Below are 13987 nucleotides of genomic sequence, written 5' to 3'. Positions count from 1 at the left end.
GCAGTACTCCACCATTAAGAAAGAAGCCCTGCAGGGAACACAAATCAGAGTTTCCTGATAAATATATAGTTACAGGCCTGAAAGTCTAATATCTGCTCTGGCTGAGTGGCTCAGCTACGTAGAGTGTTGTCCCACACACCAAAAGGTTGTTGTGGGTTCGGCCCCCAGTCAGGGCACATGCCCAGGTTGTGGGTTCGATCCCCAGTCAGGGCATGTACAAGAGGACACCAAACAACGTTTCTCTTTCACACTGATGCTTCCCTCTCTCTCCCCACCTACCATTTCCTCTCTCTAAAATCAATAAATCTATCCTTAGTTGAGGATTTTAAGTTTTTTAAATAAAAAACAAAAGTTTTACACCTAAATAAACGGCAGGCTACTCATCACCAGTCAAAATAATTAAGAAGAATATAATTAACATAATTATATGTAATTTAATGTACTACAGTAGAAAATACCTAGATACTCAAGACCATTGCTTCTCTGTAAGGTCAGCCTAAAATATTAAAAATCTAGGTTGACATTTCTTTTGGCTTAGTGCAAACTAACAGAACATTTTAAATGGAATGATCTCAATGATGGTTACAGCCCCTTCATACTGTATTTGATTGTCATGTAATTGTGAAACTATCCAAAGAGGCAGCTCCTTTGCTAAAGAAACGTGAGTAATCAGTGATCAATGAGCTCAGTTAACTAATGACATTGATGATGACAAAGGTAGTTCCATAAACATAAAATGTTCTTACTAAACCAAGTGCACTATCTCGAAATGGTTAGCGCTATATCCAAAAGAGCAGTTAGGTGGGTAGTAAAGGCATAGGTATTACCTTCTCTGGGAAAAATCAAAGAGGTGCCAACTTCAAATGTAAAAGGCAGGTAGGTATTCACTTATTTCTCAAATGTGGGTATAAGTTTCTTTAAAATTGGATTTAAAAGTTTCTTTTTGAGGACTTATCTTTCATTCTTACCATCACTCTGTCCTGTACTGATCTCTGACTGCAACACTAGATCTCCCATTGTAAGTAAAGTTATGGCGGCTTCAGCACTTCCATCGTTGTTGGTATCTTGTGAGAAAATATACCAACATTAAAACAGAAGAATGAATCTGGAAATTTAAGTTTGTTTACTCAGAAGTTTTTAAATGCAGGTGTTTATCCTCTGGTAACAAGTTTCAATATCCTCTGTACCACTAATCCTTTACTAGAGTAATGTTTTATTCAGCTTACATACTGCAAATAAAGAAATCAACTGTTGCCTTCAACCCGCTGAAAATGCCTCCCACCCATTAAGTAACTTAATATCTTCAAAAAATGAATCTGTGCAGATCAGAGGAAATAAATACTTCTTTATTAAACATTTAACTCTTTTTCTAAAGTAACATTCCAAAAATCTACATTTCTTCTAGAGATAACACATTCAAAAACTGAATCTTTTTCTTCAATTCTCCAGCAAAATGACTCATTTTTGAACTGCCACTATTACTAAATCACGGTGCTAGTGTTAACCAAGTAGTTTTTAACAGTTTCCTATTAACAATTACCTGTTTCATCTTGGGTATGTTCACCTGTGGTCATTTCCTAAAAGAGGAAGAGTAATATCTTACGCATTTTCCCAAATACATGTTCTGTATCTCAAAAAGCACTATGTTGTTCAAATCTTTCTCTGCTTTTGATTACAATGGAATGAACTGATTTTCCCCCTTAATTATAATTATTCATAACTTTCATGAACAAAAGCAGAAATCATTTAAAAGCCACGTACTTTTGTCTCTTAATCCTTATTTTACCTTAGACTTATGTTATATGCAAATTTTAACTCATTATATTGCATTGTACATCTGTCATTCTTACTTTATTTCTTCACTTTCATGATCCTTCAACTTTAGTCACAGCTGCCACTAGGTTTTTACTCAATGGAAACCAAGTTCTGAAGAATAATGCAATTTTTTCACACTACTAGGTGGCTTAAAACTTGATTTTTAACAAATGAAGAAGTTACAGGTCTGATGTCCAGCATGACAGCATGAAGAGCTCTGCTGTTCCTCTCTCCGCTGACACTGGTCAAGTTCATTTAGAAACGACCATTAAAGTCTCTAGAAATGGTCCTGAGGGCACAGGATAAGAAAACATCCATTCGAGAAAACTGACGAAATTTGATAACAAAGGCAAAAGTCTGTGGCATCTGAACAAAGACTGATCTCCTCCTCATTCCTCCCAGCTCAGCAAGGCAGCGACACTACCTTAAAATGCTGCAGCCAAGAAAACGGGCCCCTTCTCCCCGCAGGTGCCAGCTAGAGGGCTTTCTTCCTAAGAGGAACAGGACTTCAGCTTCTGACACAGTCATCAGGTGTCAGATTCATAACCAATGTCAGATACACCAATATCTACTATGAATACGGACACAAAAATCCTCAAGAAATTACTAGCAAACTGACTCCAACAACATATAAAAATTACACATCATGACCAAGTAGGATTTATCACAGAGAAGCAACTTGTGGTCTGAGATCCAAAATTTAATCAATACATCTTATCAATACGATAAAAAGCAAAAGTCACATAGTCATCTCAATAGATGCACAAAAAGCACAGCAGAAACCCCCACACCCTTTCATGATAAAATATTCACACAAGCTAAAAATGCAATGGAACTTCTTCAATTTGTTAAAGGGGATCTACAAAAAAAACCCATAGCTAACATCAACTGAGTGGTGAAAGACTAAGGCTCTGCCCTAAGACCAGGAGCGAGACAAGAATGTCCACTCTTGCCACCTGCAGTCGGCATTGTACTGGAGGTTCTAGCCAGGGCAATTAGTCAAGCAAAAGAAATAAATGACATCTAAATGGCAAAGTAATTTAAATTGAACTGTGTCCCCCAGAAAGATCTGTGAAGTCCTAAACCTCATTACCGTGACATGATCTTATTAAGAAATAGGGTTTTTGCAGATGTAATCAAGTTAAAATGAGGGTATACAGGATTAGGATTAATCCAATGTGACTGGTATCCTTACAAGAGGAGAAGAAACACGGACATACATACAGACAGAAAGCCACAGCACTGGAGGCAAAGGCTGTGCTGCCACAAGCCAAGCAATAACGAGGACTGCCAGAAGGTAAGAAAAAGGCCTGGGGTGGTTTCTCCCTCAGAGCCTCCAGACGGAGCCATCACTGACAGCACCTTGATGTCAGAATTCTGCCCTCCAAAACTGGGAGAAGAACTTTCTGTTAAGCTGCCCAGTACATGGTACTTTTGTTATAGCAGCCCTGGGAAGCTAATGCAGAAAGGCAGAAGTAAAACTACCTCTATTCACACATGCCATAGTCTTGTATGTAGAAAATCCTCAGGAATCCACTAAAAACTATTAGAGATAATAATATAAATGGCAAATTTGCAGGATACAAGACCAATATACGAAAATCAATTATATTTCTATACACTTGCAATAAACCCAACAATGAAATTAGGAAAAGTTTCATTTACAATAGCATCAAAAATAAAAACATACTTGAAAACAGATGTAACAAAGGAAGTACAAAGTTTATACTCTATAAACTACAAAACATTTTAAAAAATCAAAGACCAGAATAAATGAGAGAATATCCCATGTTCCTGGATTACAAGACTCAACACTGTGAAGATGGCAATGCCCTCCCCTGCTAAAAAAAGAACTGATCAACAGGTTCAGTGCTATCCCAGCTGATGTCTCTGTGGAAAATGACAAGTTAATTTTAAAATTCCTATGGAATAACAAGGGACCCACAATTAGCCAAAACAATCTTGAAAAAAAGAATAAAATAATCCTTACATGTCCCAATTCCAAAACTTACTACAAAGAAACAGTAATCAATAGAGCATGACCTGCACAAAGACAGACACATAAATCAATGGAACAGAACTGAGTACAGAAATAAATCTATACATCTACAACCAATTGATTTTACTTTTTTTAAAAAAGATTATATGTGTGTGTGTGTGTGTGTATTATTCAAGAGAGGGTTAGGGAGGGAGGAAGAGAGGGAGAGAAATATCAATGTGTGGCTGTCTCTCACGTGCCCCCTACTGGGGATCTGGCCCACAACTCAGGCATGTGCCCTGACTGGGAATCGAAAAAGTGACACTTTGGTTTTCAGGCCAGCACTCAATCCACTGAGCCACACCAGCCAAAGCCAACCAATTAATTTTAGACAAAAATGCAAGACCTTTTAATGAAAAAAGAATAAAAGGTGCAACAGACAACTAGATAGTCATATGCAAAAAACTGAAGTAGGATTCTAACCTTACAACATATAAAAATTACTCAAAATGGATTAAAGACCAAAATGTAAAATTATAGTTAAAACTGTAAAACTTTTAGAAGAAAAATAGGAGTAAATCAGCCCTGACAAGTGTGGCTCGGTTGGGTGACATCCTGCAAAGCAAAAGGTTGCCAGCTCAATTCCTGGTCGGGGCACATGGCTGGGTTGCAAGTTCAGTCCCCAGTCACGGGGCATACGAGAGGAAACCAATCAATGTTTCTCATATCGATGTTTCTCTCCCTCCCTTCCCCTCTTTCTAAAAATAAATAAATAAAATTTCTAAAAAAACATAGGAGTAAGTCATCAGGACCTTGGCTTTGGCAAAAGATTCTTGGATACGTGAGCAACGAAAGAAAAAAATAGATACACTGGACTTCATCAAAATTAAAAACTTTTATGTTTTAAAAAGAATCATCAAGAAAAAGAAGATAGCCCACAGAATGGAAGAAGATATTCACGAATCATGTGTGTGATAAGGGACTTGTAAACAGAACACCACAGTCCCCCTAACCCACAGTTTCACTTTCCACGGTTTCAGTTACCTGTGGCCAATCATGGTTCAAAAATATTAAATACAAAATTCCAGAAGTAAACAATTTATAAGCCTTACATTGCACACCATTCTGAGTAGCATGAAGAAATCTCAAGCTGTGCCACTCTGGCCTGCCCCAGACATGTTCGCCCCTCTGTTCAGCATACGCTCTGCACATACAGTACAACAGCTCTTCTGAAAAGCCACATTCACATAACTTTTTTTACAGTATATTGTCGTAACTGTCCCAGTTTATTATTGTTGTTAGTCTATTACTATGCCTAGTTTATAAATCAAACTTTATCATACATATGTATGTACAGAAAAACATATATACCCAGTGAATAAGAGGGTACTACTGTATAAAAGAATTCTTAAAACTCAATAATATACAAATAGACGAAAAAATTTTTTAATGGGCAAAGGCTCTAAATAGACATTTCTCCAAAGATTTAAAAGTGGCCAATAAGTATATGAGAAGACGCTAAATCTCATTTATCATTGGGGAATGCAAATCAAATTCATAATGAGGTGCCATTGCACATCCACTAGGTTGTTTGATCCAGAAAGTCAAATAAAAAACAATGACAGAGATGTGAAGAAACTGGGATCCTCATACACTGCTGGTGGGAATGTACAATGGTACAGCTGCTTTGGATAAGTTTGCTAATTCCTCAAATGATTAAACAGAGTTACCATGTAACACAGTAATTATAGGAATTCTAGGACTATACCCAAGAAAAATGAAAATATATGTTCACACAGAAACCTTTACACAAATGTTTATACAATTATTTACAATAGCCAAAAGATGGAAACAATCTAAATATCCGTAAACAAATAAATAAGAAAAAATGTGGTATATTCATATGTAATATTATTTGAACACAAAAAGGAATGAAGTACTGAATCATGCTGCAATGATGAACCTTGAAAACGTTATGCTCAGTAAAAGAAGCCAGACACAACAGTCCACTTATATGAATCTGTTTATATGAAATGTCCAGAATAGACAAAGCTATAGAGACAAGTTGGTTGGCTAGGCATGGGGAAGGATGGGAGGAAGTGGAAAGCAACCGCTACTGGGTATGGGGTTTCTTCTTGAAGTGATGAAAATGTTCTAAAATTAACTGTGATGATGTTTGCACACATCTGTATACTAAAAATCACTGAATTGTACACTTTAAATGGATGAACTGTATAGTGTGTGAATCATATCTTAATAAAGTTGTCTTTAAAAAGTTGTAATCCCAAGTCTTTGTTTGCAAAAATACAATAAAAGCTAACCAAATAAGGAAGAATGCCAAGCAAAATACAATTAAAAATAGTTCAAATAATTTATATTTGGCATAGATTTAATGCAACACAAGTCTACAAGGATATTAAGACCTATATCCACACACATACACAAAGATCACTATTTTTCAAGTCCAATATAAAACCTATGGATTATTCACTAGTTTCTGCTATTTATTTCTCCAGATGACAGAAATTAGCTAAGAACTGCTTGTAAACCTAAAGTATTCAAAATTAACTTCCAGGCTTTTGAAAGTAAGCAAAGAATTAAAAACAAAACATATTGAAATGGATGCTTACAACTGATAATACATTCAAATTTTCTTCTTGTTTCATTTCCTGAGGGGTCACATCTGTGTTTGAGAGCTGATGTTCATCAACAGTTATGAATCCTATATCTGGGACATTCACAGTTATTTCCAGCTGTCAAAATGAAAAGTTTCATTATTTCACTTTGGTGTACTATACACAGACAAACAAGTAAAATAAAATGTTAAAGTGAAAAAATAATCCGCATTTATACACAATTAAAAAACTGAAATACGGTCATTTTTAAACTTATTTGACACCAACTTGGCTAAAGTAAAATATAAAGCTTTTGAGGAGTCTATGATTCTTATTAAGCAGTAACCAAAATTTCTAAAGCTATTCTTCCTAGTACCTAGCCTTTAACTTTGCATTATCCCCACTTTGTCCCCTACTTTCCTATATTTCTCTCATCAGTCTGTTAATATTTATGGAGTGCTTCCTAAAAACTAAAAGGCTACAGGTACAAGAATATAAAGCTGAATAAGACAAGTTTGGCCCTTGCTCTCAAGGAACTCACAATCTAAGAAAAACAGACACATAATTAACTAACCATATACTGTGCTAAGTACTGTAACAGAGACGAGTTGGAAGCACTTACACAGCTATGTTACCTACCCCTAACCCCACCAGGGAAATAACCCTCAAACCTCTATCATTCTTGATAGTCATGTCATGGCTATGTAAAACAATGGGTTTACTCACATTTACTCTTCATTTAGCAATTTTACTGGTCAAAGACCCCTACAATTTGGGGGCTAAAAAGACTAAGATTTATTTCTTAGACTGTATCCAAGACAGACTGGCTCCTATTCCCTTATTAACAGAGAGATGAATATAAAATCTGTATAATTCAGTAGAAACTTAATATAAAGTATGAAAACCTGCTTTAAAGACATTTATTATAGTAACCCCATTTATAGTAACCTCTGTGTTCTGTGTCTGTATTCTCAGATACAAACATTAGAGAAAAATTTTTGCTAATATCCTACAGGGCTGAGATGATTAAAAAGTTCAAGTGATTTGAAAAGACAAAATATTTTCTGAAAAGTTGGGTGAAATATTAGAATATTCCAAATAACTGAAAGTTGTTTCTTTGAATATCATAGTTTCAAAGCTTTACTTTTTAACAGCTTCATTAAGATGTAATTTACATAATTTACATGCCATAAAATTCACCCATTTAAAGTTTCTTGGATTACAGATAAATACGTGCACCAATACCAGTCACTTTTAGGACACTTTCACTGCTTAAAAAAAAACAAAAACCCATACTAATTAGTTATCGCCCCCTTTACCCCTCATTCCCAAATCCCTAAGCGACCAGTCATCTACTCTCTGTCACTACAGACTGTCCTATTTTGGACATTTCATATAAATGGAATCATACACTATGTGATTTTTTGTAAATGGCTTCTTTTGCTTAGCACAATGTTTTCAAGGTTTCAAGATTCATTTTATAGGTATTAATACTTTTATACCCCTTTATGATTTAATAATATGCCACTGTATTTCAATGCTTTTTAAAGGAAACACTTTCTAACATAAACAACTTCCCTGTCTTAGTAATCTTGCTATAAGGCACATAATTTAAGCTTTCTTTACTCAATTATTATGATTAATGCTATTTAAGAAGGCATTCTGTATTAACTCAGGAATTTAATTTTCATAATTTAATTTCTGATACTAGTTTTCACTAGCAATTTGCCTTTCAGCCAAAGAAATTTATAAAATACAAAACATATAGCTAAGTGAATTCATATGTAGCGTTAACCAGCTGTCCTTGCAAAAAAATTTAACTTTTTCTTTTGCATTTTCTTAGTTTCAACTAAAACTTAAATTTACTATATTTATTTTGAACTTTTAGTTACAATAAAAAACTTAATTTTGCCTCATTTTTGTTTAGCTTCAATTATTCTAACTCAATAACTTTACCACTCCTGGCATGTTATTATCAACAGTGAATAAAGGTGGTTGCAGACTGCCGTTCATAAATGTACATTTACGGATTCAGTAATCCATTAATTCTGGGTTAACTTAACCAAATGTTTAATGTTTCCTACATCTTTTATTATCACCAATACCATCTCAGTTAACTCCTGATTCTGTTTCAAGTGAGTAAGTACTGACTACAGAACTGATGTATATATGTCACTCTATAAGCTACACAAGCCACTGAAAATTGAAGCAAAACAGGAACCTTTGAGGTTACAGAGTTAGAATACTAGATCTAAAGGCAAAGGGGTCAGGAGCTTTTACAATAAAGTAATTTGAAGTACTATGTTCCTCCACTCACATCCATTAGGATAGCTACTGTCCAAAAAGAAAAAGAAATAAGAAATGAAAAGTGTTGGGGAGGATATGGAGAAATTAGAACCCCTGTACACTATTGATAAGAATGGACAATCATGTAGCTGCTATGGAAAATAGTACAGTGGTTGCTCAAAAAATTAAAAATAGATTTATAATTTATCACACAATCCAACAACTTCCACTTCTAGGTATACCTCCCCAAAAAATTAAAAGCAGGAATTAGAGGAGATATTTGTACACCATGTTCAGAGCAGTATTCTCTGCAACAGACAGAAGCTGGCAGCAACCCGACTGTCCACTGAGAGCTGAAGAGACAAAACGCAGTATACATACACCACGGAAATTATCCAGCCTTCGAAGAGGAAGGCGTTCTGCTGGAACTCTGATTTCTCAGGGAGCCAAAGCAGCCCCACGTAAGCTCTCTCCTGTTGCTGCTCCTGTCCTAAGGCCTTCCTTGTGTCACTGTCCCTCGCTTTAATAAACATACTCTCACAATTTAAAAAAAAAAAAAAAAAAAAGGACATTCTGGCACATGATGCAACAGAGATAAACCCTGTGAAATAAACCACTAACAAAAAGGACAGACACTGTATGATTCCACTGAAATGAAGTTTCTAGAGTACAGCACACAGACAAAAGTAAAATGGTGGTTGGCACAGGCTACAGAGAAAAAGGTAATGGGGAATTATCATTTAATGGATACAGACTTTCAGTTTTACAAGGTGAAAAAAGTTCTGTGAATGGATGATGATAATGGTATATAGCACAATGTATGTACTTAATGCCACTGAACTATACATTTAAAATGGTTAAGATGGTAAATTTTACGTTATGTATAATTTATCACAATTAAGAATATACAGGTATTAATAGATGTCCCTTGTACCTTCTCTTCCAACCAAAGGTCAGCCTAAGCACGTAAAAATTACATTTGGTAGAGGTAATTCTGAGAATGAACTCTACAAATCCTAAGAATCACTAAGAGAAAAAAAAATCAACGAAAAAAGAAAACAAGTAACAAAGTTCTAAGCATTCAAAGAACAAACTACCTCTTCCATCGTTTCCTCAATCTGAGCAGGAACAGGTTCAGGAGATCTGAGACCAACAGGTACAAACACTGGAGCTTTGTTTATTTCTTCTGGAGCAAGATGACAGCTTTCTTCTCCAAAGTCAGACTCAAAATCCTCAACATCATCTTCATCCTCTTCCTGTGAAGCCCGAAGAGTCACCAGCATGGCCTTGGAAGTTCTAGGTTCCTTCTTCGAAGTCTTAGTACGAGCTCGTTTTGATCCACGCCCTTTGGTGACATTTGGTTTGATCTTTCGATGTGTTCTCCTGACACTACGATCTGTCTCATGGCCTCCAGAGGCAGAAGAGAGAGTTGTCCTTCGACTTAGGGCAATTTTAGTGTAATTTGATTCTTTTAACATTTGTGAATGGCTGGAAGTTTAATCAAAACAACAACATAGTCACTACATGCACAAGGATAATTTTAATGAAAACCAAACTTTTAGAGTAAAATCCCACTTCAAGCCATTAAAATGAAAACTCCCACCACTCATTCTGTCAAAAACTTACACTGTGAAAAAAGAAACTTACTATTAGTTTCTCATCCACAGTTAATTCTTAGTTATCTACCCACAAATTTTTCATAATAAGTTTTTATTTCTGGGCCATTTTTCTGCTAAGTAAAGATGAAATACAAAACTGGACATCATCAGAAGAAAAAGGAGGCCCTGGCTGATGTGGCTCAGTGGATTGAGCATGAATTTGCAAACCAAAAGGTCCCATTCCCCCAGGGCACATGCCTGGATTTCAGGCCAGGTTCCCAGTTGGGGGCATCACAGTCAATTATTGATGTTTCTCCTCCTCTCTTTTTCCCTTCTTTCCCTTCTCTCTAAAACTAAATAAATAAAATCTTTTAAAAAAGGAATAAAGATCAATGGACCAATAAATACAGAATATCAGGTTTATCTTCGTGGGTAAACACAATAGGATTATTAAAAAAAGAGGCAGAAAATCAATCAGAACAATGTTATTTTTAAAACCTCAAGTTCCTTTCTACTTTTCTTCAAAATTATGGCACTTCACTTGTGTTTGTGACCCTACTTGAATTAGTAAACTAATTATTTACATACGATATACTACTCTTTGGTGAGCCTTTTGCCCATGTGTAACACTTAATAACCAGAGATTTTAAATGTCAGAAGAATAAAATCTTCCTAAAAAGGTCAGAAAAACCTAAATTTTAGTAGATAACAATCAAAAGAGGGAAAGAAAAAGAACTGTCAGTAAAAAATCTATATTCTGTTAACAAGCCATCTTTCACTCCATCAATAAATCAAGGTAAGACATTCATAAAGAGTAACTTTTCATTTCCTCTTCTGAAAGTATTTGTTACATAAAATTTTACCTTGCTAGTTTACTGAGACACTGCTCTTTAATAATCGAAGAGACAGAATTATCCCCTACAGTTTTCTGTCCAACACTTCCTGATGGTCCAACTTCTGAATGAGCATCTTTCTTGGCCAAACCATCCTCTTTGGAACCCACACAATCCTTTCTTGCAGAAACCTCCAGAGATGTCGGAAGCTCAGCTTCTTCCTTAAATTTAAGAAGAAATAGCTAATATTACCACAAAAACATAGTAATTTAATTTGGTAGCTCAGTCTGCAGATCCAAGCTTGCTCGCTTACACAAACTCACAACTGGATTTCTACATTTTCTGTAATACTGGGAATGTCACTAAATTTTCATGAAAATAGTAACAATAGAAAAGGCAACACTATATACATTTTAAATGCTCTGTTTCACGATCCTGAAAAAATATAACCCACAAATAAAAAATAAAACTTTTCAAACTTACTTTTTGAAGGAGATTGGTGTCAGAATCTCCTTGCTGCAGCAAATTATCTTCTGGCTTCCTCTCCTCACTCTGGTCTGCTCTCTCTTTTTCTACACCCGGTTCCTCTATCTTAGCATGTGCTCTTCCCAAATTTGGCTTAGGCTTTTGGAACTGCCTTCTTACCAATTGTGCTGGACTAGAACCATACGTTTTATGTTCATGTCTAGAATGAAGCACAAATCATGATGAAGAACAAAAATCAAACTTCCTTCTTAGTATAACAACTGTTAAACAGTTTTTGACAAACCACTCCTACATTCTAAGGACTGTACATAAGTTGGGTATGCTGCTAAGAAAGGAAGAACATGAAAGCTTTTTTTGGTCAGTTTTAATATACTTTATTGATTATGCTATTACAATTGTCCCATTTCCCCTCCTTCACTCCCCTCTACCCTGTATAGTCTCCCACCCACATTCTCCCCCCTTTAGTTCATGTCCATGTGTCATACTTGTCAGTTCTTTAGCTTCTACATTTCCCATACTATTCTTGGACCCCCCCCATCTATTTTCTACCTACAATCTATGCTACTTATTCTCCGTACCTTTTCCCCCCTTCTCCTCCTCCTACTCCCCTGCTGATAACCTTCCATGGGATCTCCATTTCTGTGGTTCTGTTCCTGTTCTGGTTTTTTGCTTAGTTTGTTTTTGTGTTACGTGTGTTTGTTAATAATTGTGAGTTTGCTGTCATTTTACTATATGTTTTTTATCTTCTTTTTCTTAGATAAGTCCCCTTAACATTTCATATAATAAAGGCTTGGTGATGATGAACTCCTTTAACTTGACCTTATCTGAGAAGCACTTTCTTGGCCCTTCCATTCTAAACAATAGCTTTGCTGGACAGAGCAATCTCGGATGTAGGTCCTTGCTTTTCATGACTTGGAATACTTCTTTCTAGCCCCTTCATGCCTGGAAGGTCTCTTTTGAGAAATCCGCTCACAGTCTGATGGGAACTCCTTTTTAGGTGACTGTCCCCTTATCTCTTGCTGCTTTTAAATTCTCTCCATTTTAATCTTGGGTAATGTAACTATGATGTGCTTTGGTGTGTTCCTCCATGGGTCCACCTTCTTTGGGGCTCTCTGAGCTTCCTGGACTTCCTGGAAGTCTATTGCCTTTGCCAAATTGGGGAAGTACTCCTTTATCATTTGTTTAAATAAGTTTTCCACTTGTTGCTCTTCCTCTTCCCCTTCTGGTAGCCCTATAATTCAAATGTTGGAACGTTTAAAGATGCCCTGGAGGTTCCTAAGCCTTTCCTCATTTTTTTGAATTCTTATTTCTTCATTTTTTTGTTGGGTCATTTTTTTCTTCCTTCTGGTCCACTCCCTTGATTTGAGTCCCAGTTTCCTTTCCATCACTATTGGTTTCCTGTGCATTTCCCTTCATTTCAATTAATTTACCCTTCATTTGTTCCTCTAATTTGTGACTAAAATCAACCAGTTCTGTGAGCATCTTGATCACCAGTGTTTTCAACTGTGCATCTGATGGGTTGGCTATCTCTTGGTTGCTTACAAGTATTGGCTCTGGGGCTTTGAGCTATTCTTCTTGAGCTATAATCTTTTGGTCTGTTCTCGCCTATTACGTATGAGATGTAGAGCCTTAGATGTTCACCAGGGCGGGGCAACCCAAATCACTGCAGTGTGACACAGTTTGTGGGGTTGGGGTCCGAGAAGAAACAATGTCGCTTGCTCCACTCTCTGCTGGATTTCAGTCCCTTCCACCGCTTCCTCCAAGCAAACAGGGCCTTCCTGGTGCTGATTCCCAGTGGGTGGGCTTGTGTACGCTCCAGGACCCTGTGGGTCTCTCCAACAAACTCTCCTGTGAGGCTGGAAGTCTCTCCCAGTACCTCAACCCCCACAGGTGTTTTCAATCGGCGTTTTAAGACTCTATTTCCCCTGCGCTGGTACCCTGGGTTGGGCAGTCTGTCCCACTCCCCAGTTTCGCCTGGTTTTTCTGCACACACAAATGTGGGACTGCCTGGTCAGCCAGCCGCCTTGTGTGTTACTCCCCTCCACAATCCACTGCCTTACTGGGTTTAACTATTGCCACCCCGCACCCAGGGTCTGCCAGCCACGACTTTTTTGCCACAACCTGTCTCTGCTCAGCCACCCAACTCCACCCCTCCTACCAGTCTGGATGAATATGTCTACTTTAACTCCTTGGTTGTCAGACATCCATATAGTTCAACTTTCTGTCAGTACTGGTTGTTTTTTTTTGTTTCTAAACTTTCGTTGTCCTTATTTTGGTTGTGCGAGGAGGCATAGTGTGTCTACCTACACCTCCACCTTGGCTGGAAGTTGAATGTCTGAACATCAAAGCTTTTATAACTTCCATTTCCTGTACAGC

General features: G+C 36.8%; 1 protein-coding gene across 5 annotated transcripts in view; it reads right to left on the bottom strand.

Moving 5' to 3' along the window:
* Positions 1-13987, bottom strand: part of BDP1 (B double prime 1, subunit of RNA polymerase III transcription initiation factor IIIB) — a 95703-nt gene that overhangs the window by 20536 nt on the left and 61180 nt on the right. For all 5 annotated transcript variants that reach the window (XM_037149058.2, XM_053657268.1, XM_053657267.1 and 2 more), the window contains 6 exons: positions 11609-11810; positions 11156-11346; positions 9792-10182; positions 6424-6546; positions 1541-1577; positions 969-1064 (listed from right to left, as the gene is read on the bottom strand). In XM_037149058.2, coding sequence (XP_037004953.2) covers positions 969-1064; positions 1541-1577; positions 6424-6546; positions 9792-10182; positions 11156-11346; positions 11609-11810 — 1040 coding nt within the window. The remainder of the gene's footprint in view (positions 1-968; positions 1065-1540; positions 1578-6423; positions 6547-9791; positions 10183-11155; positions 11347-11608; positions 11811-13987) is intronic.

The sequence above is a fragment of the Artibeus jamaicensis genome, unplaced genomic scaffold (assembly GCF_021234435.1).
Source record: "Artibeus jamaicensis isolate MK-2021 breed Jamaican fruit bat unplaced genomic scaffold, CSHL_Jam_final scaffold_369, whole genome shotgun sequence".
NCBI classification, from domain to species: domain Eukaryota; kingdom Metazoa; phylum Chordata; class Mammalia; order Chiroptera; family Phyllostomidae; genus Artibeus; species Artibeus jamaicensis.
The sequence above is the reverse complement of the archived record's forward strand: the minus strand, read 5'-3'. Positions and strand labels throughout refer to the sequence as shown.